The sequence below is a fragment of the Manis javanica genome, chromosome 15, assembly GCF_040802235.1.
Source record: "Manis javanica isolate MJ-LG chromosome 15, MJ_LKY, whole genome shotgun sequence".
In the NCBI taxonomy this organism is placed as follows: Eukaryota; Metazoa; Chordata; class Mammalia; order Pholidota; family Manidae; genus Manis; species Manis javanica.
Genome location: NC_133170.1, coordinates 59,129,583 through 59,155,411, shown reverse-complemented (window position 1 = coordinate 59,155,411; position 25,829 = coordinate 59,129,583). Strand labels below are relative to the sequence as shown.

At 51.4% G+C, this 25,829-nt stretch overlaps 1 protein-coding gene across 3 annotated transcripts in view; it reads right to left on the bottom strand.

Moving 5' to 3' along the window:
* Window positions 1–25,370, bottom strand: part of ITGA9 (integrin subunit alpha 9) — a 355,701-nt gene extending 330,331 nt beyond the window's left edge. For 2 of the 3 annotated variants that reach the window (XR_012125479.1, XR_012125480.1), the window contains exons 1-4: window positions 23,259–25,370; window positions 9,075–9,202; window positions 7,816–7,922; window positions 1,089–1,212 (exon numbers count right to left, since the gene is read on the bottom strand). Coding sequence is in view for 1 of the 3 variants with exons in the window: in XM_073222610.1 (XP_073078711.1) it covers window positions 1,089–1,212; window positions 7,816–7,922; window positions 9,075–9,202; window positions 23,259–23,797 (898 nt within the window). In the remaining 2 variants the exon portion in view is untranslated. The remainder of the gene's footprint in view (window positions 1–1,088; window positions 1,213–7,815; window positions 7,923–9,074; window positions 9,203–23,258) is intronic. The other variant, XM_073222610.1, reaches the window with a different exon arrangement.
* Window positions 25,371–25,829: the final 459 nt, after the last annotated feature.

Genomic DNA, 25,829 nt, shown 5'->3' with positions numbered 1-25,829 from the left:
CAGAGCTGTTCAAATGCACAGGGAAATCAAAGTCTTGCCCTCAGGGAAGGAGAGGGTCTGCCCCTCCCCAGCAACTCAGGTGCTTCTGTGAGACCCTTCCCCAGAACACCTGCGCAGGCCACCTGAACCCCCTTCAGGGCCCCAGCAGGTCCTCCTCAAGGCAGAAAATGTGTGCGCCCAGACAGCAGGTGCCAGAACCACCGCTGGTGGCCACAAAATTTGGAATGTGGGAAAACCCAGGGAGGCTCCGAGGACACGAGGACATGGTCTAGCAGAGACATCTACCGAAACAGACAGACAAGGGGAGAATTAAAATGGAAACAGCCCAGCACTTACAGGAGAAACAGGTTCTAGCTCGGAAGTTGGCAGAGAAACCTGAGAGTACAGGCTACAAAACTGAAGAAAATGACAGTATTTTCTGAATCCTTAAAGTTCAAATCTGACTGAACTAAATAATGATCAGCTTAATGGTCCCCAGGGCTCCAGTGTTTGACAGTTTTAAGCAGAGAGCCTGATAAAACATATTTTCCTTCCAAGACCCCAAGTGCCCTTAGTGAGGAGCTCTTAAAGCTGCACAGATGGTGCCCTTGGGCATCTGCCAAGGTGCGTGACCAGAGAAGAGGACAGTCAAACAACAGCATCCTGGCCTTCTCCTCCCACCGCCCAGGATGTTTGTTCACAGGTGTGGCCAGGAGATGTCTCAGGAGCTGTAAGGACCATTGGGGGCTGCACAGAACTGTGGACTGTCTGAGCCAACCTCTCAGTTTTCAGGTGAGGAAACTGAAGTCCAGAGAGAGAGAGAAAGTTTCCCAGGGCTGCACAGCACCTGGCAGTGCAAGGAAACAAAGAGTTGTGTGTGACCACGTGGCGGAGGCCTGGTGAATTTCAGTCTCTGAGATGCCATAAAGCTTAGTAGACACTGTGGGCCCTGGGATGGGACCGCCACCCCCTCCTCATTACCTGGGCAGGGCGTCTGGCACCAAGAGGCCCTCTGGGGACATAGCACTGTCCTCCTGGGGGTGATGGAGATGGTGGGGGTGCTTGGGGCACCATGTAGGCAGGGGTTCCAGACAGTGGACAGCACTCACCTTCATAGCAAGGGATCAGCGTCCTGCCTTTGGCCTGCAGGTTGGACGGGATGATGTAACAGAAGCCATGGGGCAGGATGTGGTCAGTTTCATAGTAGATATTCTTCCAACGGTGGGCACAGGCCTGGAGGACAAAGAGGGTTTCAGAATAGGAAAGTCAGGCCCAGGAGGTCGCAAAGCAGAGCCCTAGCAAAGCAGGTGGTTCTGTGGGAGGAGAGGAGCACAGGGGCCAAGAAGCCATCTTCTCTCCCACCCAGATGCACCTAGGCAGCAGGCGCTGTTCAGGGTATATCAGCAAACTGCGGGAACACAAACAAGCCCCCAGGAGGCTACTAGGATGAGACACATGAATAAAAAATGAGGACGGTAGCTAGGGCTGAGCACTGGGAAGGAAAGACACAGGTTATGGGAGAGAGTCTGGGAGTGGGAAGTCTCGCTGTCACCCAGAGGTCAGGGAGGCCCACAGGATGGGAGAGAGCCAACCATGCCGAGCATAGCAGGAAGGGTGTTCCAGGAGGAGGGGATATCAGGTGCAAAGGAAGCACAGAGAAAAGCTTGCAGGTTCCAGAGGAGAAAGGAGGCCTTGAGGCTGGACTGGACTGCCTGGCACTGCAAGGAGATGAGGCCGTCACAGCTGGGAGGGGACTAAGGAGCAGCGCTGGCAGAGGCCCTGGCATGTGTGAGGACTGAGGCTGTCAGGGACAGAGAGGGACTCCTACAGGTCCCTGGTCTGCTCTGGAGGGCAGCCGCTCAGCTCAGATCAAACCTGTGAGGGGCAGCGTTCAGGGCCAGGGGCCAGGGGAGCAAGGCTGGGTTGCCCTGCCCTCCCCAGGGGGCACCCCTGCTTTCTGCTGGGACCGATCTGTCCTTCCAGATCCTGCACATCAAGGAGTCGGCCTGCTCACTCCAGGGCGAGCCCTATGCCGGCCCAGCCCAGCCCCATCTGCCCACCTCCCACCACTGCTATGATCAGTTCCCTGTGCTCCAGCCAAAGGGTGCACTTTCTTAAAATCTACATTTTAAAATAATCAGTTTTTAGCTTCTTGGTTTGTTTCCTTCAGCAAGCCACCTTCCCTCCTCCCCACCTGATACTGCTTTGTGCTCGTGGCGCATTTCTCAACAGACTGAAAGAGTCAAGGAGCTATAAAAGTACATCGCAAAGCAGACCGCCGCTCCATTCTGCTAAGGAATTGATTTTTTAAAAATTCTTAGCTCTGACTCAATTCTGATGGCTTAAAACTTGAATCCCTTATTATCTAATCAGCTGGTAAATGTCTTATATTTTAGTTTATGAATTCAGCTAAGCCCTTGGTTTCTAGAGCTCACCATATTTTATGGTATTTCTGAGTTGGAAGGACTGTAAATAGAGGTGGATGTTTATTGCAGGGCACACTGACTCTTCTAAGAACTTTTTGCATTTAAAGTCTAGTTTATTGTCTCATTTTTAAGTGCCATAAACTGTCTAAGGAGTGATCTTAGATAATTCCTAGAAGATCCAAATATTGTGTTTCACAGTTAACTAAACAAAAATTAAGGCAGTCTAGGAGGTCAGAGATCAAAGTGCCAAAGGCAAAATCTATATAGGAAAACAAGAAGGGTGCCTCTGAATATAAATTATAGAAAGAAAAGACTGTTTAGCCCTCATTATCATTATATATACACACATGCCAATCGGACTCCTACATTAAAAAAATCCCTAGGGCCCGCCTCCAAAGCATTAAGGACTCCATCTATCTCCCCAAAAGAATTCTGCTGTGAGGCAGGAAGTGGGGGGCCGGGCAGAACAGGAAAAGGGGAGCTTTCTCTGGAAACAGCAAGCCTTGATCAAACTCAGATTCCAAATAATCCTAAGAAAGGGGGAGGAGGGTCCAGCACCACCCCAAATCTTAAAGGCTGACGTATTTCAAGCTATAAGAATTATTCTTCATCCCAAAAGAATAACAAGGAGAAAATGAGCAATTTATTTCAAAGGCCTTTTCTGTTGTATGGAAACAGCCTGTCCCTCCTTGGGGGTGGGCACTGGGACCCTTCCCAAATGGCTCGGCCAGAGGCATGTAAGCCCCCTTCCCCCTCCTGCTGCCCCCTTGCACATGTATCTGCCACACACAGAGGGCCCAGGCTTTCACCCTGCCTCCACCCACCCTGCAGGCCCAGGCCCTGGGCCCTCAGAGGAGTGGGTGGGAATCATGGTCACAATGCCCCAGATCTGGCCCCTTCCTCCTGAAAAGAAGCACCCCCTTTTATGGAGGAGCAGGGCCTGAAAGCCACAGGGAACGATTCTGCGGTGCTAGGAAAGCTGTCTAGAGATATTCACCAATGTTGAAAATTCCTCAAGTCGCACCCAGGTGACCTGTTCTGTTCCCTTCCTGAATGTATTACAGCTCAATAAAATGTTAACTAAAGAAAAAAAATTAGAAACAGGACCACAGAAGTAAATGCAAAGTGTTCGCTTGGCTTTGAAAGGAATGGACAGGTAAAAAGTGATGAACAGATAGGGCCTGCTCTGATGTCTGGAAAGGAACCGGCTAAGAGCTAGAGCCGCAGACACCACTTCCACCCAGAAATAATCCAGACGTTTCAATGGCTGCTGTCTGAGCCCTGGAGACTAATGAAAGGCAGACACGTCAGACTTGGCTGCCAAGCTGCTCTCCCAGGTCCAGGAGCAGCGCTGGTGACTATGCTGGGGTTTTTCTCCCTGTTTCTTACACTGTCATCTGCACCCTGGGAGAGCAGGGTGACAATGGGGGAGGGGAGGGGCTTGCCTGTGTGCACACCTGGTATCTTCTGTTTCCTGGGGGAAAACTGGAAGGTATGAGAGCTGAGATGGGCAGGTACTAGGCCCAAGTCAGCCTGCTAGCCCAGACCAACGTCCTGGGTCTTGCCAGAGCTGATTGCTGGGTCCAAGGGTTAGAATATGCCATTTGTTAATGAGACACTGGACAACCTGTCACAGCTTTCAAATTCTCCATCTGTTACTTTGAATCAACACTATCTGCCATTTTCAAAAAAGCCAGCCTACTCCTCCCTCTTCAAAACCAACCTTGGAATCTGGTATTATGCTCCATGGGGATGCAGTCTCATGTCCACACCCCCAGGTACCTCCCAAGTTCTCAAAGTGTGTGTAAACAACACATCTTCACCTTTCTTCCTGATCCTTTTTTTAAAAAATAAATACTTGGCTCCTAAGAAGGTCTGACAGGTGGATTTGAGACATTAAAGAAAAACCAAGTGGATACCAGGCCTCCAAAATGTCAATGTGGACTAGGTTGCCACTCCTCGCACCCTGTTGTCACCTATCGTTTCTAAGGGACATTCCCAGCATTTTGTTTGTCTTGCGCTTCTATCAAATGCTTAGAATCAGCCACCAAGAAGAGATGGCAACTGACTTAGTTTCTAATTATTTTAAAATTGACACTCAGCCTCTGTATTATTTAAACACTTTAGATACCACTTCTTAATCTTCTCCAAGCACTTGAGAGTGAAAAGAGCAGATCTGGTCTCTGTCACCATGTGGTTCCCATAAGAACGAACACATACACACAAAATAAGTCATACATATAAGATAACAACATAATGCTGAGTTCCTAATGACGCAAAAGATGCTAAGCTTGTTCCAGAAGGTGCTGTCACCAATGACAGGCTTCATGGAACAGGCATGGTCTAAACCAGGGAGGACAGAGAGGGTGGGAACAGAAGAGGACTTAGGATAAGCCGTTCCTTGTGAGACAGCACATGTGCAAAAAGCCACAAGGACAATTCTACAACAAAAAACAAACCACTTTAAAAATGGGCAAAGGACTTGAACACACACTTCTCCAAAGGAGATCAACAAATGGCCAATAAGCCCATGAAAAACGGCTCGAGATCACTAATCATTAGGGGAAATCAAAACTACAATGAGATACCACCTCACACACATTAGGATGGCCACTATTTAAAAAAACAGAAAATACATGTTGGTGACAATGTGGAAATATTAGAAATATTGGAACAGCCTCTGTGGCAGTTCCTCAAAAAATTAAAAATAGAATTACCATAGGATTTAGCAATCCCACTGTCTGGGTGTATGTATATATACATATACATACATATATACATATATACACACACACACACACACACACACACACACACACAAAATAATTGAAAATAGGGTCTGGAAGAGATATCTGCACACCCATGTTCACAGCAGCACTATTCACAATAGCAAAGAGTGGAAGCAACCCAAGTGTCCGCCCACAGATGAATGGATAAAGAAGACGTGGTACATACATGCAAGGGAATAATACTCAGCCCTAAAAAAGGAAGGAACTTCTGACACCTGCTCTAACATGGATGGACCTTGAGAAATTATGCGCAGTGAAATAAGCCAGCCACAAAGAGACAAATCCTTCCCACAGCACTTATGTGCTCTCTCAGGTAGTCACCCTGGCAGCAACAAAAGGATGGTGGCCGCCAGGGGCTGGGGGAGGCAAAGGGGAAGTTGTTCAGTGGGTACAGAGTCTCCATTTCACAAGATGAAAAGTTCTAGAACCTGGCTGCACAACAATGTGCACACAGGTAATACTGCTGTACATACACTTAAATTGGGTAAGGTGAAAAATTTTATGTTGCATTTTGGGCCACAGTAAAAAGAAGGCCACGAGGAAAACATACCTCCCTATGTACTTACCAAATGGATGATTCAGTAATTGTGCAAACTGTGAGAAAAGGAGTGTTGTGCACAGTGAGTTAGAAACGGGGTCCCAGTGCCTTTACCACAAATGCCCCAGCTCTGCCTCCTCAGCTCCCCCCCGCTGCACCGTCCCATGATTCTCCCTGAGGCTAAGTCCCCAGAGATGGCCCCTCCCTCACGCAAACTGCAGAATGCAGAACCCTGTGGAAATAAGTTCTCAACCACAGAGGTTATCCTGTGGGGAGAGGAAATATTTTCACGGGAACAGCCTCTGGCTTTAGGCACCATGCTCTGCAGAGCCTCTCTCAGGCTGCCACTAGGCCACACAGCCTCAGTTCTGAATCCTGACCTCAGGCCACCCTGGTTCACAGAGGGGTCAGTACTCCCTCCTTCCTATCAAATGGCAGCCAAGCACGCAAGGCCCCTCAACCCCTGGGGCCGGCTTGTCCGGTCAGAGTCAGGACACCATGTCTGAGGAACGCAGAGGCCTGAAGAGGGTCCAGGCAGCCCAAGCACAGGCTTGGAGGACTGGACCCCAAGACAAACGGTGGGCTGGGAGCCCTTGACTAGACTCACGACAGTTTCCAGGAGGGAGGCCTGCGACGCTGGCGACAGCATCCAGCTGCTTCCTCCCACAAGGGGCCCGAGAAGGGGGAGATGTTTCATCCATGCTGAAGAGGAGAAGGAACAGCCTCTGCATGGAGGAGGTTAATGCACAAGTGGGCTCCTCAGAGAGGGGACAGCAGCTTTTTGCCAAGATCCTTCCGGAAAAGCTGTTTCCCTGGGATAAAATACACATGGAGCCCTCAGCTTCACACCAAGGGGCCCAAAGGGAGCCTCAATAAATGGGTGCTGGTAATATTATCCAGTCTTGACCTTACACTTTCATAACAAAAATCTTCACACCGCTTCCAAAAAAAGTCCAGGGCAAGAAAAGGCCCATGCCGTCAGGAACGGTGGCTGCATTGGGAGGGGCAGGAGGGCGCATTCTGGGTGCCAGCAGTGGGGACGCATGAGTGTGCAGAGGTGAGAACACAGCCTTAAAGTGGATCATGCTGAGCATTCAGTGTCATTCCTCAGTAGGACGGGTAAAAGGAAAACTTTGAATGAACAATGCAAAACTTCTGAGGCAGGTAGAAATTTCCTTTGTACTCCCACAGAACTTTCTGCAATGATGGAAATGTTTCTGCTATGCCATCCAGTGCAGCAGCCTGTAGCCACATGCAGCTATTGATTACTTGGGGCTAGTGTGACTCAAGAACCGAATTTTTAATTTAGGTAAGTTTAAATTTTAATAACTGTGACTGGCTGCCACTTTCCTGGACATTCAGCCCCAGGATATCCCAAGTCCCAGAGACAAACATTTGCTTGCCTCTCCAAGCACCCCATGGATGGAATACATCACATGCACTTGAGGAGCCAAATAAGTGACTATTTAAAATTAACATGCATTTCATAAACTACCATGTAGGAAAAAAGTAAGAATGAACTACTGAGACACACAATGCAGATTATTCTCTACTGTTATTTTGAGGGAAAGAGGCCTTACACAAGAGAACACACACTGTAGGATACCATTTCCACGAAGTTCTAGAAAAAGAAAAAGCAATCCACAGTACCACAAATCGTAAGTATGGCTGCTTCAGGGTAGGACAGGTTGACTAGTAAGGAATGTGAGGGAACTTTCCAGAATGACAGAAACTTTATCTTGACTGGAAGGGGCTGGTTACACGGGAGCGTACAACTGTCAAAACCTAAAAGGTTGAGATCTGTGCATTTTACGAAAATTATACCTCACCTTAAAGACACATGCACAAAAAATACTTATACAATGAACAAGATTCACAAAGCATTTTTCACGTGCATTTTGTCACATTTCAATAACCACATCTCTGCACCCTAGGACAGACATTATGTACATTTGACAGATGAAGAAAACAAAAAGGTCAGCCATTTGTCCAGGCAGTCATCCAGAATGGGCAGCCTCAAAGCCATGGCCTGTCACTAGATTCCCTAAGGGATCAAAGTCCCCTTTGTCAGAGGGCACCTTACCAGCACGCGGCCATCAGCCTTGGGCTGCCGGGCCAGGCTCACCCCCATCCACTCGTCGTCCCGGTCTTCCCGGCAAGTCTTTCCACAGGGCATGCCCCGACTATTCCCTGGTGAGAAAGAGACAAGGCGGACACAGGTTGAGGAATGAGGCTGCGTTTCGAAGGGTGGTCTACAGCCCACATGCTCATTACCAACCTGTGAGCAAAAACAGAACCTGCCTCAAAATGCAGTGCCTTATGTATGTTCCCAGAGCCTCCATTTGTTATGTACCAGTAATAAACGGCTCACAAGCCAGTCCTCCTGAGGAACATTGAAGGGCAGTGTGGACACCTGTCCTCGACTGCTACAAAAGTCACAGCAATTCTTTGATTGAAAAAATAATAATTCAAAGCTCTGGATGGGAAAGGACTTTGGAGGAAGTGAGGGCTTGAGGATGGCTGTCATAACACAGCTCCCACTTCCTGAGTCCCCACCACATGCAAGCTCAGTTCTGTGTATTCACCTCTGTTATCTTGATCTTCTCAAGGCAATCTTGTGATGTGGGCACTTTAGTCCTGACTTTACAGGTGAGGAAACTGATGCCAAAGAGGCTATGGGACATTCACAGTAAGTCCCAACTAGTAACTGGCAGAGTTGGGCTCTGGACCCAGGCAGGCCCACCTGATTCCAAAGATGATGTATTTTCCACTGGGCCAAAGTGAGCTTTTAAAAATAACCCAGATCATCTTTCCCTACTTAAAATATAAAACCTAAAGTTGAGTTTAATGATCTTCTCCTTCAACACTCAGAATAAAACCCTAACACCTTACCGCAGCCTGCTGGGCCCTGGGTGGTCCAGCCCCAGCCCACCTTGCCAGCGTCCTTTGTTCATCACTCCAGCTACACTATGCTCGCTCTGGGCTTTAAAATGGCACATGCTCTCCTCTGCTTAGAGGTTATGCCTCCTGTACCCACTCAGCTAACTATGTATATCTTTCAATCATGTGTGGATAAATCCCACCTCCCGTCTGGGCTTCCTGCACTCAATCTGTGGTTTAACATCCCTTTTGCCCACTAATCTGAAAGGCCCAAGTTGGCAGGACCTTTGATTTGTTCACCTGTATCCCAGTGCTTAGTAGGTAATAAGCATTCAACACATGATGGATAGATGGATGCATGGGTGGAAGAAAGTGGATGAGTGCCCAGGCCACCCTGAGAAGACAAAGAGGAAAATATGAGGGAACAGAACCCACTCCACCTTAGCAGTGATATCCACCCACCTCGAGCCATGTCCAGTTCTGTGCATCTCCGGTCGGGGTTGGTGTGGACTCGGCACTTAAACACAGCCCCTGGGGACTTCACTGAAGTGCTGTACTTGGAATCTGCCTTTGGTGCGCCCACCAGGACCCTGCACATCAAGAAGAAAGGGCATTTGTCACAACCCGGTACCCAGAGGGAGGATGTCCGTGGTCAAACCCTCACTCAGCCAAGGGTGGGCTGTCAGAATGCTCACCGGGAAACCAGCCTCAGCATTATACTGGCTGGGGGGCCAGAGGAGGGCTCTTACACTGAATCTGCTAGATTTTCTCCAGGCACATTTAAAGCCTTAAGGTTGGTCAGGGACACATACAGCCAAAAAGGGTTCCTATCCAGAATCTACAAAGAATGCCTACAACTCAGTAAGGAAAATACCGACAACAAATGGATAATGTAAAGCCAAAGACTTGAACAGACACTTGACAGGATCACCAAATAGCCAACAGACATATGAAAAGGGTGTCAGATGAGATGCCACTTCACACCTACTAGAAATCTAAAACCAAGAAGACTGAAAATGTCACGTGCTGGCAGGAATATGGATCAGGTGGAACCCTCATAATCTGCTGATGGGAGTGTAAAACATTAACCACTTGGGAGAACTATTCAACAAATTTAACAAAGTTGGACATGTGCTTATCCTACAACCCAGCAGTTTCAGCTCTAGGAATATACCCAGCAGAAAGGCATGCATATGTCAATCAGGAGACATGTACCAAAATGTTCCCAGCTGAATATGCAATGCCAAAAGCTAGAAGAAACTCAAAGGTCCATCAGTGCAAGAAAGGATAATTGTGGTATAGAGATAGAATTCTACACAGCCAAGAAAATCTGTGAACAACATTCAACTGCAACCACACAGATGAATCTCACAAACATAACACTGAGCAAAAGATGTCAGGGACCATAGCGTACTCACTGTCTGATTCCATTTACCTGAAGTTCAAAGCAGCTGACATTTACCCGTGAGGTCAGGAAAATGGTTACCTCTGGGAGGAGCAGGGAGGTGGGGAAGTTGTGGAGGGGGCCATCTGGAGGTGTTTACGGTGCTCTGTTTTGACCTGAGTGGTATTTATATAAGCGTGTGATAATTCATTAAGTTGTATGTATCATACAGTCGCTTTTCTGGATGTGTTATACATCCATAAAAAATTAAGTGGATAAATAGAGTCAGAGATGCCATTTCACTTTCACTTGTCTTGCCCTCTCCCCCACCACACAACACTGTGCGTTTGGGGGAAACAGGAAAGAAGTAACAGTAGTGGAGAATTATAAGCCACCTCCCTCTAACCCAAGGCAAACCAGAGACCACCTTGCATAGAAATGGGGCAAGAATGAAGCTCTGCATCTTTCGTTTTGAACTGAAAAGCACCCTGAGGAAGGGCCCCTCCCTACTGGAAGAACAGAGCCAGGCATGCCAAGGTGAACAAGAGGCACATTAGGGCCTGTGCGGGTGCAGAGCACGGGGGGAGGGCAAGTTACCCTCTAGATGTTCTGACCTACAGTTTTAGGTGCTGCTTCCGGAAACCAGTCAACCAGAGAGCTAATGCAAAGACTACTGAACACCACCAATCAGGCTTTGTGCTGAGCTAGGAAAAGGACGTGAACGAGACTTTAAACAAAATCCACACTGCCATCCAAAGAGTAGACAACTCCTAGCCCCCTGGTCAATGAGAACTTGGGCCGCTCCACATCCCTGGCAGCCTGGAAAAGAGAGGCACTGCTGCCGGATGCTAGGCCCACCACAAGGTACCTCCCCTGCCGCCTGCCTTGGAATGGAAAGCCCTGTCCACTGTGTATCATGGAAAAAGGGTCTCCTTGATGTTAGAATGACCCTGGAAAGCCTCTGGGGACAGGGAAAGCAGGCCCAGCTCCCTGTACTTTGTCCTGAACGCCACCTTCACCCCAGGATCATGGGGCTTCCACCCATCCACCCCTACCCTGGCCTCAGAATGGCGCTGCTCCCCCAACATCACTCGGGGTGAATACCTGTATATGAGACACCACAAGTCTGGCTAGGCCCTCAACAAAGGGACACCCACACTCATCTGGCTCAGAGACATGGTATTGGGCTCACGGCAAGGGATGGAGTCCCATCTTAACTCCCACTGTCCCCAAGTCCAGTCCCTCAACACCCATGACATGAAGGATCCCTGAGGACCCAGGGAGCCTGGGAGATCTGGCCCTTACTGTAGTGTTTCTTTGCAGGTCAGTCTTGCAGGAATCAAACCCCACCGGGCTCAGGGGAGGGAAGAGCTAGGCCCCCAGGCTGCCCTGCAGCCCATTGATAACCCTGGGCAGCTGCCCGCACTCTTGTGGCCTCACTGTGGTGGCCACGGCTGTAGATCCCCATGCAGAGGCAGGGCTGGGCACACTGCCTGTGGAAATCTCAGCAAGCACTTTCCCGAACAGACCACACCGCCTCCAGGACCCACACAAGGGCAGTTTGGCCTGCTCCTGGTAGCTCTAACTCAAATGCATGATGACACACAAAACGGAACACCAGTGAGAAGCAAGCCACATTAAGGGATCAATTTCCCCCTTTGCTTCTGGGGCTGTGCCTTAGAGTCACCAGGGCAAGCCATAGGCTGCTCTCTGCAGTGCCAGTTATGTTTTCACAGGTGAGAAGAATTAGCAGTTTGACATATCTAAGCTGCTGAAACACCATCTTTCCACATGTCAGACTAGAAGCTGCGGAAAACCCCAGGGGGACGGGGCTGGGTCCAAACATTCCCACCAACTCCAAACTTACGTTAGCATATTGGGTAAGTGCCCCTCGCAATTCACTTTACAAAAATCACGGAAATTAAACAAAGGGGAGAATTAATCATATGCAAAGGAAGGGAAATGGCTGCAAGAAACAACAGGCTGTTTCTCTAATGGGGACCCCAGAATGGCACTGGAGCCCCGGATACCTCAGATACTGCCACTGCTCCAAATATACAGACCCAGTTTCCCAGTTGCCTGAGCAGGAAGGGGCCCTGGAGAGCTTAAATCTCAGGGACTGCCTCTCCCAGCCTAGAGCTGAGATGAAAAGGAGTAAAATTTATACCAAACCTAAAGTGGGAAAAGGTCCTGCTGAATTATTTTTTTCCTTCCCAGCCCAAAGTACTCAACAGCCTAACAACAAGGGCTGATCAAGCACTGATAACAACTTTCCGGTTCAAACTTTTAATCAGCTGCTCAGATGAGGTTCCCCAAATCCCTTTGCAATGGGAAATGAAGCAGGAGATAAGGGGGGGTGTGCACACCCACGTGCGCTCATAGGGGCGGCCCGCTGGAGAATGAGCTTGTATCTCTGTGTTTACAGAACATCGTGGCTTCCTCTGCAGCCTGGCGCTGCTCTTTACCTAGGCCACCAGCCAGCAAGACTGCTATTGCAGGCCAGCTGATGAGCTTGTCTTTTCTGAGGTTAGTTCAGCTGGCTATTCGCCAGGCTGATCCCCAGAGAGTGCAATGACCCAGAGTTCAGGACAAGCGACTGCATAGATGCCATCTGCTTTTCCTCTCGTTATTCTCTGAATTATACAGAGACATCTCAGCCAATTCAAACATTCCCCAAACCTGCCCTGGCACTTTGGACAAGATAATCAGATGTTGCTTTCATCTATACAGATGCCTGTATAAAAAGGCCTGAGTGTGCCCACCAACAGGTTCCCACCACTCAATCATCAGGCTGACTCGCCCTTGCCTGCTGCTTCAAGTGCGGTGCTCAGAGCAGCAGCTGGGAGAACGCCTGGAAGCTCGGTGGGCGGGCAGGATCTCAGGCCCCAGCCCGCTCCGTCAGGACATGAGGTATCTCCTGAGGGGGGGCTTTACAACCAGCTATGCTGATTACAAATAACCATGTTCATTTGGAGCCGGGATGAACGCATGACCTTTGAGAAGTGAGACTCTCCTCCTGTCCCAGCCCCTGGGTAAAGATGCCTTCAAACTTCAACGACATGTTAAGCCCTCCCATGAATCAGAACTCTAGAGCTCTATCTACAAGTGTACAGGTGTTGGGATAGGCTCCTCCTCAAGGGCAGGATCACAGCAAACCTCCAGGAGGCACTAATATTACCCCCACCTTACAGATGGAGAAGCCCGTGGCCAAAGTCATGAGACTTGCCTGAGCCCACAAGGCACGAGCTGCCAGTCTGCAGCACACACCCGGTGGGCCAGCACAGCATCCATGCCCCGTTCTGTCTGCCCACAGCAGCCAGGAAGGAGGACAAAGGAGCCAACAGCCACCGAGTGCCAGCCGCTCAGACGTGTGACCTTGCCTGAAAAAGCCCGCATGTGGCTCTGCGGGCAGGCGGCTCTCAGGTTAGAATTTTGATTGGGAGCTCTGCAGTGCCAAAGGGCAGACCCGGTTTGGAATAGAAAGGACGTCTTTCTCCTCCCCATCAGGCCAAATTCCATCTACCCTCTCACTTTTCTAAAACATCTACAGTGCTGGCATGGTGCTGCCTAGAGGCTCACCTCTCTTCATGAGTAGTTCACACACGTTTGGAAATGTGGGCCCACCTGTTCATGTGCCCACATTGGTTACGCTCATGACTGTCTGACTTCTAGCTCAAGGCCAGCCTGTCAGGAAAGCTGCTTGTGTACATTTTACTCAGAGGTGGCAGGTTACATCGTTAAGTGGCATAGCTGGGATCTGCACCCAGGGTGTCCATGTCCAAAGGCAGCTCTCCCCCATCTTCCCACACTCGCTCACATGGTGGCAGTTGATGGTGGCCCTCCATTTGCCAGCACAGCCACTCCCCTGGTTGACCTGTGCATGTCAAGCTGGCAACAGAGGCTGCCCTCTGGCCCCTGACCCCTTGAGTCCTGAGGGCAAACTGCAGGTAAACTCCCTGGAGAGCAGGTGGCAGAGAAGGACTGAGCTACAGCTGCCTTACACTGTCTCCAAGGCTCCCTCCCTCCCACAAACGCCACAGCAGTGATTCTGCACTGCAAAATTACAGCCACATGGAGGACAGCAACTGAGGATTAAAAACCTTAAACCCATTAGGTTTGCTTTCCTGCATCTGATCCCAAAGCCAAAGCTTCCCCAGGGACCCACTTGTCAGTTCAACGAGTGGAATTCAATCACTGTGTGTCCACTGCACCACACAGAAACCCGGGGAATCACCCTGTATCCCTCACTGGGCAAAATGGCCAAAACTTGAACAGAGGGAAAGCTGGTGCCAGGAGAGCCACCTCTGACCACACGGGACCTTCCACTCCCAGAGAGGAGACCTCCAGGGCCAGTGCTTGCCAACTGGAGCTGTGGGGCCGGAAGAGCCTCAGAAATTCCTCAGTTGACACCTAGGGCAGATGAGGAGCCAGGTGTTGAAGCAGTGGATAATGCTTTTCAGGGTTTTTAAACTAATAGTCCTGCCTGAATTCTAAGCTTCAATGGTAAGTTACTCAGGGTTGGGAAGCATAAGAAGCCCAGGGGTAACAAAGGGTTCAAACTCGGCCTCTACCGCTGATAACGCTGTGTGACCTCAGACAAGTGTCCTAGCCACTCTGAGCCTCAGTTTTCTTTATCTGTAAAAATAGAAATAAAAATGCATCTAATAGGGGTTCTTATAGGGTTTAAGCAAGTCATGTTTATAAAGCACCTAGCATAGTGTTTGGTACAAAGTAGGTGTCTGAAGAAATGTCAGAATGCCGGGCATTAGCCAAAAACCTTGGCACTGAGCTCATCTCAGTTCCACCTCTTGGCAGCACTCCCAGATCCTCAGAGCCCCAGCCTCTTTCCTGGTGTACTAGGGAGGACTTTATTCAGACCCTCAGCTGAGGTCATGGAAGTCCAGGACTAGCCGGGACACTTTCACCACTAGATTATAAAAGCAGCCACAATTCCCCACCCTTCCTGTCTCCAGGCCCTTTTCCATGAGACTTTGCTTCTTCCATCAGGAGGCACGCTGTCCCTCCCCCCACCCCCTGAACGTGGGCCAGCCCTGTAACTTGCTTTGGCCCAACAGAATGTGACAGAAGGGACATGGTTTGACTTTTCAGCTAGGCTCCAAGAGACCAGGCACACTTATGATTGCTCTCTTGGTGCACAAGCCCAGGCTGCGGGAGGATGAAAGACACGTGGAGCATGGACAAGCCTTCCCCAGCTGAAGCCTCTGCAGACCAGCCAGCCAGCCAACCCAGAAGCTGACAACAGAACCACCCAGCTGAACCCAGTCTAACCTGCCAACCACAGAATCATGAGCTAATTACTGGGGACTGGCTTTAGCCACTGAGTTTTCAGGTAGCTTTCCAGCAGTGCTGTGGTCACAGAACAGATACAGACTCAAGCCAGGCTATTCTACCTCTGCAGGGACACAGCCATGGAACCGCCATCACCTTCCAACTGCTCAGTCCAGCCAATTCTCCAGCTCTGCAGCTGCAAATTGCTGCTCCTCAGGGCCAGGAGACAAGAGAGGCAGGGGTGCAGGGCAGTGGGACCAGCCCCAAAGAGTGCCCCAGTTCCTCTCCAGGTGCATGACCGTAGGCGAGCCCCTTGGGCCCTCCCTCATCTCTAAACCATGGGCCCCATTCCCAGGGCAGCGGCAAGGCACACAAGGGAATGGCAAAGGGCAAAGTGTCAGGGGGCCGGGGCAGCGGCAGGCACCCCGGGTGACCTGACTTCAAGAAGGGGGAAGGATTTCTCACTTGCCAAGACAGAGCAGGCAGATGCTCTCCTAGAAGTCTCAGGACACTTTTTCTTCCTCCTTAGGGACAGAGGCGGGAAGCATGGCTGATACTGAGTCAGAGCCCCCTGGGTTCAGCTCAGCTCGGCAATCTCCTTGCTGGGTAACCTTGGACTTGGCTTCTGGGTCTCAGCCCTTGCCTGCTGCACCAGGGGACTGAGCATAGGACCTCTGTACACAGGAAGAACTCATAAAAGGCCGGCAATAATTCTCTATTGTAGGAACTCTAGGCTGGAGTAATAAAGGGAGAGGAGTACAATCCCAGAAGATGCTGAGAGAACAAAAAAGGTGGCATTCCATGCCCAAATGGGAAAGGGCAGGGGCCCAGGCAGGCTTCCGACCTGGAGAAGCATCAGGGAGGGGCCCCTGGAGGCAGACGCACTGACAGGGTGCAGCTGCAGAAGGAAGCGCAGCAAAAGGTCTGGTAGTCTCAGGTGGGGAAGGAAAACATCAAGTACACACTAAAAGCCAAGAGCTAGAGCGAGCACAGACCTCTGGGAGACCTGAGCAAAAGCCTCAAGGTCTTCCTGTTGGAGAAAATGATCACAAGACACCAAAAAAAAGAGAGCAATACTTTTAAATTCTTTTTGCTAGAATTCTCACCACCACCCCACTCCAGAAGTGCAGACCTCCCTTCCAAACTTACCTGGAGCCCAGCATGGGAGCCAGAGCTCCCATGTGGCCTCCCCCTGCTCAGAGAAGGAAGAGGTGTGCAAAACTCTAGGAGTCACACTCCCACAAGTATCCATTAAGAAGCCTCCCTTATAAGCCTCAGCTTGGAAAACACAGCTTTGGTTTTTGGGGAATTAGGAGCCACAACAAAGGCAGAGCCCCACTCCCAGGGAAGGAACAGCCACCTGTCCTGGTGGAAGAAGAGGTGCCAAGAGCCTCTACAGTCTTGCCCCTCGGGGGTCCTGCATATTGTAGGTGCACCATACAGCGGCTCACAGTCGGGCGGGGCAGGAGAAGTACCTGGGCTTGAAGGCACCATGGGATGAGCCCTGATGGAGGAAATGCATTTCATACTTTTTATATTCACACCTGGGGGTGGGGGGGTGCAAATCATCCTCACTGGCATACTGTTGGCCCCTGGTGCAGAAAGTCTGTCTCTGTGTGGGTTTAATAAAGTTAAAATCCAGGGATGAATTCTAAGCACTGGCTGCCTTGGCAAACCTCCCCTTCCACTCTCCAAACAGAGCTCCTTCAGTAAGCCATGGGAGCCAGGAGGACTCAGTGGAGTGCAGGAAGGGATGGTTACAGAAACAGCCTGGGAAGGTTAGGATAGGGTCAAGGAATATCCCAAATGCTCCATCTTTCCTAGGACACTTCGGCGTGAGAGCAGGCCCTGCAAACTTCCCTGGAGGAGTCCCTGGCTCCCTGTTTCTCTGATTAAGCAGTCCTGGAAAGCCGACTAGAAGAGGGTCATGACTAAGCACCCCCCACGGGGCATCATACGGAGGCTTCCACTAGAGTAATTCCAAAACTTGCAGCAAAGCAGGGCAGAGCCTCAAAGGACAGATACCTTGATTCTCCAAACTCAGACTCTTGGCTTCTTGAGAGGCAGAGACAAAGGCCCCAGCTCCCCACTCTCATGCCCTGTGATCAAATAATATTCTATGCCTCAGTCATCCCCCCTTGCAACTGAGGCTGAACTGATAACCAGCTCAAGCAATTATAGGGAACGTGAAGGGCCCAGGATGCACCGAGCATGTGGAGCAGTGCTGGCCGCATGCCGAGTACCCAGTGCACTCACTGCTGCCACTATTGTGAGATTAAATGCACGACGCTGTCCTTTCTGTCCTCCCAAAAGCAGAAACAGGGGACAAAATGGGCTGTAGTTCTAAAGATTCCAGCTTTTTCCCAATTTTCCATTCACTTTCACTCCTAGGTGCCCTCTGGAAAAACGGAAGGTCCTGATAAAACATCGATTCTGCTTTGGACCATCCCCAAATCCAAGGGCTGAGGATGTGTACTTAAAAAGGTCTCAGGGATGAGATCTGGCCATTCCCTCCAGTAGAGAGCTCCATCCTCCTCCTGGCTGCCTGACTTTCCAAGGACAGTGAGACCCCTCTGGTGTGGGCCTCAGGGCCGGTTCCCACAGCCCAGCATCCCGCTGTCCAAGCTGTAGACACACCAGAATGAGCAAGGGTGCAGGCAAACCCCAGGCACACCGCAGGCCGAGGGACACACCCCATGCCTTCCCAACAGCAGCACACACTTGATGGGCTCCACGACAGCCCTGGTGTGTGTCACCTCCTGCTGTTTAGCTGCCAGGGGGCAGTCAGCTGACAGCCTCCCATTCCGCCCCCAGGGCTGCTGCAGACAGGAGGCAGCCCAGCCAAGGGCTGATAACCATCACAGGGGTGGCCCTGTGTGTGGGCTGAGGCTTTCAGCAGATTCACACTGCAGTCTGAGGCCCTCCATGCCCAGTCCCACTTCCTCCCCTTGTGCTTTCACAGGCCTTGCCCACTCCCACCCCCAATTCTCTCACACCCCTATCTCTTCCCAGCATCTGCAGTGCAGAGCACGCGAACTGACACAAGACTACAGTCAGCATGCGCCATCGCTGAGGCCGGGGCGGCCTTGGGCAGGCCTGCACCTCTGAGCCCCAGCTCCCTGGCTGGCACACGGGAACCCACTCCCAGGCTGCCCTAAAGATTCGACTCAAGACTATCCCACCTGTGAGGCATTTGAGCCACTGTAGATGCCCAGCCAACACAGTCTGATACAGATCATTAATTTTGATTTCTTACAGTTACATGCTTCTCCTTTGAAAGCAAATGATTTCTGAGAACACCGTGGCTGCTTTTAATAACTGAGAAATGAAGTTTTACCCAGAGAAATCACAACAGGAGCTATCAGAAGGAGACCATTTTCTGACCAGTGGCATGTCACTAGGGAATCAGAGCTGGCTGGGGCTCAGAGCTGTGAGTGACGGGCCAGAAGAGCTGCCGTCTTGCCCTGGAAGGTCCTCCCCTTTGGGTGAGACAGCTGCCTCTGCCCAGCCAGCATTCAGCACCAGCTCAGGAAACAGCACCCCTGCCAGCTCCTCCACACCTTCAGGGAAAGCCCTGGAAATCCCAAGAGACACTTTCTGGGCCCCTTAGAACCTGGGCCTCATACACATGCCGTCCCTTCCTGGGAGCCTAAGAAAGCTGGCTGTGTGGGACCAGGAAGAACCAGGAACGAGGTCTGAAAAATGCTACTTCAGAAAACCCAGATGGGGAAGTGCATGCAGCTCCACGCCCACCTGAAAGCCTGGCATGGGACAGAAGAACTCAGGACACACGCCTCCCCAGAGGTTACAAGATGGTGAGGCTGCACCGCCATTCTGGGTGTCACCCCACAATGCCTGAGGGGAGGGAAGCAGGGCCAATGATCCCAGGGTACCCCTTTTAAAAGGTTTTGCCTTCCCAGGGGTCTCTTCTCTCTCCTCAGAACCACTGTGCCTGCCCAAGGACAAGCCACTTGCCCATCAAACTACAAGAGGACTTTTCATTCTCGAATCCCTACCCCTCAGCACAGACCAGTCACTCTAATGTTTGATGAATCAAGAGAGAAATAATTCAGCCTCTTTAGCCGAACACTGTTTTTAGTTAGGCTTAAGCACCCCGTTTCAGCTTTAATACCCAAATATAATCAAGGTAGTATCTCTTGTATCACCTTTTAATCTGTCTAGCTCTTATAAGGCTTATGTCATTGCTGTAAATCAGCAATGTCCAGAACTTTATGCAATGATAAAAATGTTCTGTATTGTCCAATATAGCAGCCACTAGCCACATGTGGCTACCGAGCACTTGAAATGTGGCTTGGGCAACCGAAGAATGAAATTCTTAGTTTTATTTCGTTGTAATTAAATTTAATTTAAATAGCAACACATCTGCCCAGTGGCAACTGCACTGGCAGTCAGAGCTGTCTAGCTTGCTCTTTTAATTCCCAACCTTAATGCAAAGTGAGGATGCTACGTTCTTCTTGGCTCTGAACCTCCCCATTCCTCACTGAATGATGCTCTGACAACCTTAACAAAGCAAAAAGCCGGCATGTCTTCCATTTCCGAGCACTTGCTCTATGCCTGAGCACAGCCGTCTTGATGTGTCCCAGGAGAGGGGGCAGGAAGCACGTCGCCAGCTAGGCAGCCAATGCACCCAACCACCTCGGACTTGGACTCCGGGGTGTCTGGGGCAGAGAGGAAGGAGGGAAGGAAACCCACCCTGGGGGCTGGACGCCAGCTGGGCCGCATTTATTTCTATCACAGGGTGTTATAGCTGTCTGCCCAGCAGCTGAGGAACAGGTTCACGTCTACAGAAGGGAACAGAAATCAGCTCTGTCTGTACTCCCTGGAACCTACTGCTGTTGTTCAAATGGTGCAGGACGACCCACAGTGGAGGGTGTGGGAGAGGAAGCAGGCTCTGGGCAGGCAGATACCCTCTGGGTATCATCAGAAGAGAGGAAACTGAGTTGCTTCCATGGTTGCATCCAAACTAATACAAAAGGCATCTGTAATACTGCCCAGGATAGTCTGGTCCACCCAGCCATGGGGACAACCCTCACTGCCCAGAACACGGCAATGGAGGGACCTCTCAAGCAAACACTTTGAGAGACGCTGGGTCTGGGTCTCCGTTCTCAATGCAGTGTGACTGCAGAAGCTGGACACAGCCCATAGGACTCAGAAAAGCAAGGTCATCCTCTTCCCAGACACAGAAACCTAGGACCTTCTAATCAGGGACATTTTGGGTTTAAAGAAGAACCGCCAGGAATTCCAGACTGTCCTGATGTGCACCTGGTGCCCTTAGCCACCACCCTCAGCTCTGCCACGTGCGGAGCCCACGCTGACCTGGTGCCTAGGCTCCCTCCCTGCCCCCGCCAACACATTCTTCTTGCCCCCTTACTTACATACCAGCCCTGTCACCTGTGAAAAGAAACAAATTTACTAAGGCCCTAATACTGAAGTGAAAAGCTAAAGCATAATTTCTGCAAAGCTTAATTAATATTTGCCTCCTCTGCTTCTCAGTTTCCGTATTGCTTTCCCTCTTCATGTCTCTCATTCACCTCCCTCACTCGTTCTGGCCCTTTGTGGTCTTTCTAAGCCCTCCGGGAGGCTGTGAAGCTCTAGAGCAGCCCTTTGATAAGTTGCTCCAAAACTTCAGGGCCTGAGTAATGGAATGCGTTTTCTAAAGTCACATGTTAGCTTCATCAGCACTTTGAAAATGCAGAGAAATGCCTTAAAACTTGCCTCTACTCTTACCCAGCAATTCTAAGCCGAGGAAATTATTCAAAGGAAATCATTAAGGATGTCCGCAAAGCTTTGTTTAGAAGGCTGTTTACACCTAATTATAAACAACCCACATGTCCCTCAAGCTGGGCTGAAAAATCCAGAGCCCAGGGACTGCCTGGTGGGTACAGACCAACAGTCACTAAGTCAATCAACCAACCCCAGAGCAGAAAGTTAAGGTAGAGACTCAGAGTAGATCCAGATTCTACAAAGCTTAAATGTTATAAAGTTAGGGTGACTACATTTAATATAAAATTATGAGGATAAAATTAGGCGCAGGGCCTTGGTAGGGGCCTGTGAAATCAAGGCACCTTTGACAGGGTTTCACTAGCCTCAGGTAAGTCTAGCCTCTGGAGAAAAGGGAAAGAAGCAAGCAGGAGATGCTGAGAGGCTCTTGCTTCAAAGTCGCAGCTCACCCACACTGGGCAGCACAAGGGACAAAGACCGTCAGGGTCTAAGACCAAGAACACCACAGGGGGAGGAGGAGAGGGAGGGAAACACCTGGACAAAGCAGCCAAAGGACAGAAATCAAGGACATAAGCAAAAACAGATGAAATCAAGGCAACAGGGGCTGGGGAGAATTGGCCTTAAAAAGATTTCAGGAAAGCTTAGCTGGTGCCTAACAAGCCCTGGAGACGAGCACTGACAGGACGAGCAGGCCGCTCGCAATCAGCAACGGTGAGGGCACCTTTGAGACAGCAGCCTGGCTGAGGATGGGGCTCCTCGGGACCCCAACACACCTGTCCTACATCCCCAGCAGTGCCAAGGCCATGAGTCAGCATCGCCGTCCAGTTCCACACCCCAATCTGGGTGCCAAGTGGAAGGCCAGACTGTCCTGTCCTGCAATTGCCAGATTATTCACATCACACAGCTTTGCCTCATCCCCTTTTTGAAACAAAGCAGGCTCCATTCTCTTCTCATGTCAGATCTGCTCTCCCCACCCCATTGTTCCCAGGCTGGGGCAGCTTTGACCTGTGGCCCACCCAATTCCTGGTGACAAGTCCTGGCATTCTCCTCAGCTGAGCAGTGGAAGAGCTGGAAGCCCTCAAGCCTGCACCCTGCAGACCCACACAACCGCCTGCCTTTCCTCAGGAGCCCCCTGCCCAGGGAGCCCTTCAACTCTTGACACCTCTCATAAGTACTTTGTGTCAAGGTCACACAGTACAGGAGCCCAGCACGGGATTCTGGGATGCGTTCTCCAACTGCTTCTGCCCAGTCCTCCTGAACAGCATGATTTTTCATGGGATGGCTCATCACCAGTCCCCACCTTGCCAGGAATGCCTGAGAACTCTGATCTATCAATCCTCCCTTTCCTGTCCGCCTCTGTTCAGCTTACAGCAGGGACTCTCCCACAGAACTCCACGTGGAGAGCACACTCATCACCCACCTCACCCTACCAGCCTGCAGCCCCTAAGGACGCTCACACTGGTGACCGCACGAAATCAACCCCAGATTAGTTGTCACCTAGACCCACACAGGGCATGCCCTTGACCACGGGAACTATCCATGACCTAACTTCTAGATGAGGAGGTGACCCTTGTGAGACTGTTTAATTTCCCTTTGTCCCGTGGAAGGGATCAAGGAAGGACACCTCCCCTCCGTGCTTCCCAGGCCAGCACTCAGCAGACAGGGCTTAATGAGGGAACACTCCCAACCCCTGGGCATCTTGGAGAGATACTCTGGGGTGAGTGAACACCTTCACCCCAACCGAGGCCTTCCCGATACTAAGGCTCCTTGGTGCCCGTCTCCAGGGCAGCTGACCCTTATGAAAAGAGGCCCACGCTGCCCAGGATTTCCCACCAGCCCTGCCTCTTCGGGTCCGGGCCAATCCTCTCTTGCAGTCGACCGTCACCCCTAGCTTCGCCTGAAAGGGAAGAGGGCCTGGGCTCCGATACGCCCCTGGGGTCCCGGGACCCTCGGCTTCTGGGAACCCCACTGCCCCACCGCGCACACGCAGCCGGTCCCCCAGGTCCCCGCGTGACTCCGCTTCCTGCGCGCAGCGGCGCTGGACAAGCAGGAAGGCGGAGACGAGGGCGGAGTGTCACCAGGAGTCCCCCAAACCGAGAAGTGTGCCGCTGGGCGCGCTGCGCGCCGGCCCTGGGCGTTCGGAACGGCGGCCGGGCGGAGGGGCTGAGTCCAGCTGCAGGCCGGGCGGACACGAGGGCGGAGAGGAGACCGGGGGCCGGCCGGGCACTCACCAGCGCGTGTTGTCGTGGACGTGCTCCAGCACCGCGTAGCCGAAGAAGGAGCCGGCGGGGCCCTGGAAGCGCACGGGACGCTGCGGGTCCAGATTGTAGGCGCCCACGGGACTCCCCGCGGCCACCAACGCTAGGAGCAGCGCGCCGAGCCCCCGGGCGCCCCTCCGCGCCGCCGGGCAGCCCATCCCGGCCGGCCGCCGCCTCCTCGGAGCCCCGAGCGGGCCGAGCTCAGCTGGACGCCGACGGCCGGGCCCTGGGCAGAGCTCTGCGCGCGAAAAGGCGGGACGCGGCGGGCCGGGCCCGAGGTCCGGGCGGGCAAGGGGCGGCCAGGCGGGCGGCGTCCTCAGCCGCCGAACAGAGTGCGCGCTCGGAGCCGCGGGCCGGCGGACTGCGGAGGGGCGCGCCGTGGGGTGGGCGGCCCGGCGGGCGGGCGGGCGGGACCAGAGGGACGGCGGGAGGGCGCCCCCTGCAGGCCGCAAGCCGTGAGCATCGCCCGCCGAGACCGCCAGTCCCGCCGCCCCGCGCCCAGCGCTCCTCATCCCACAGCCTCCGCCCCGCGCCCACCTGTGCCGCCCCGCGCCCACCTGTGCCGCCCCGCGCTCACCGAAGCCGCCCCCCGCTCAGGCCGGGAGGCTGCCTGAGCCGCTCTGCACCCCCGAGCAGGCTCGGGTCTCGTTCCTTCTCATCTCACACTCCGCCCAGGACCAAGGAAAGCGGGCGAGAATCAGCTTCTGTTCCGCCCGCCCAGCGGCGGCACCTTCCCCAGTTGAGATAATCTGAGGGCGGCGAGCGCTCAACAAATGCCAGCTGCTGCCACTGACAGCCGCGCAGGAGTGAGCAGCGTGCCCTCCCTTAGCGCTCACCTGGTCTGCATCGCTGGCCCCTCGGCTGCTCGCCCCACCAGCAGCACCTGGGACCTGCTAAAGCTGGGGATCATCAGGTCCCACTCCAGACCTGCTGAATAGAAGCTCTGGCGGTGGGGCCCGGGCTGGCTGTGTAGGGGGTGGGTGTGTGCTACTGGGATAAAATATACAGAGCATAGAATTTACCATCTTACCCATCTTTAATTGTACGGTTTAGTGGCGTTAAGTACATTTACATTATTTGCAGCTCACCACCCTAGCCACCACCATTGGAGTTTCCGTGAATTTGACCACTCTGAGTATCTCATGTGAGTGGAATCATACAATATGTGACTTTTTGCGGCTGATTTATCCCTCTTAGCACAGTGCCCTCAAGGTTCACCTGTGTTGTAGCTTGTGTCAGAATTTCCTTCCTTTTTAAGGATCAAAAATACTCCATTGTATGTATATACACATTTTCTTTACCTATTAATCCTCCAGTGGACACTTGGGTTGCTTCCACCTTCTGGCTATTGGGAATAATACTGCTATAAACTCAAATGTAAGCTATCTGTTGCAGATAACTGCCTTGAGTTCTCTAGGATAAATACCCAGAAGTGGCATTGCTGGATCATATGGTAGTTCCGTTTAATTTTTTGAGGAACCACCATATTGTTTACCACAGTGGCTGCACCATTTTACATCCCACAAAAGTGCACAGACTTCCAATTTCTTTATACTTTGGCAACATTTGTTATTTTCTGGTTTGGTGGGGTTTGGTTGGTTTATATATAGTAACCATCCTAATGGGGATGAAGTGGTAACTCACTATTGCTTTGATTTGCATTTCCCGAATAATAAGTGATGTTGAGCATCTTCTCATGGGCTTTTTGGCCATTTGCATATTTTCTTTGGAGAAATGTCTACTCAAGTCCTTTGCTCCATTAGCATTCTGTTTCACAATCTGTGATTCTGATACACGCTTAAGTTTGAGAGCCAATATATCCTTACTGACATTTTTTACATCACGTTTTTCTAAAATATGCCTGCAATCAATAAAAAGTAGAACTCCCTACCCAGAACCCACCACGTAGCTGTGCCTGAGCCCATGTTCTAGAACCATCCCTAAGTCACAGGAAGCCCATGTTCCAGAACCATCCTTAAGGCTCAGAAAGCCCGTGTTCCAGAACCACCCTTAAGGCACAAGACAGGATCCCAGGAAAAAAAATGAGAGCTCACTCCCTTGACCACCTGCTCCCAGGTGCTCATACACATATCAGAGTAGGCACATGGTCCCAGGGACCCTGATGACATCAGGGAAAGAGTATGAGGAAAGACAGGAACACCACATTTACTGAGTACCTACTATGTATACCAAGTACCTTACATATTTTATTTGATCTTTACAACATCTCTTTAAACTAAGTACTGTTACCCCCAGTTTTACAGATGAGGAAAAATGGGGAAAAGGCCAAGTAACTAACATAAAGGCATACAATTATTGAGTAGTAGACTTGGGATTTAAACCTCAGGTTTTTCTGGTATAATACCTGGACTCCAAGCTCTGGATCCATGAAATAATCCCATGTCCCAGATAGCAAGTTCCCAAAGTCAAAAAAAGCACTAAAACAGGGAAAAGTTGGTTTTAGTCCCACTTCCCCAAGCTTGTCTCTCCATGTTAGCTGCCCAGTGGCACCCTGGCTACCCAGTCACCTAAGATGAGAGCCCC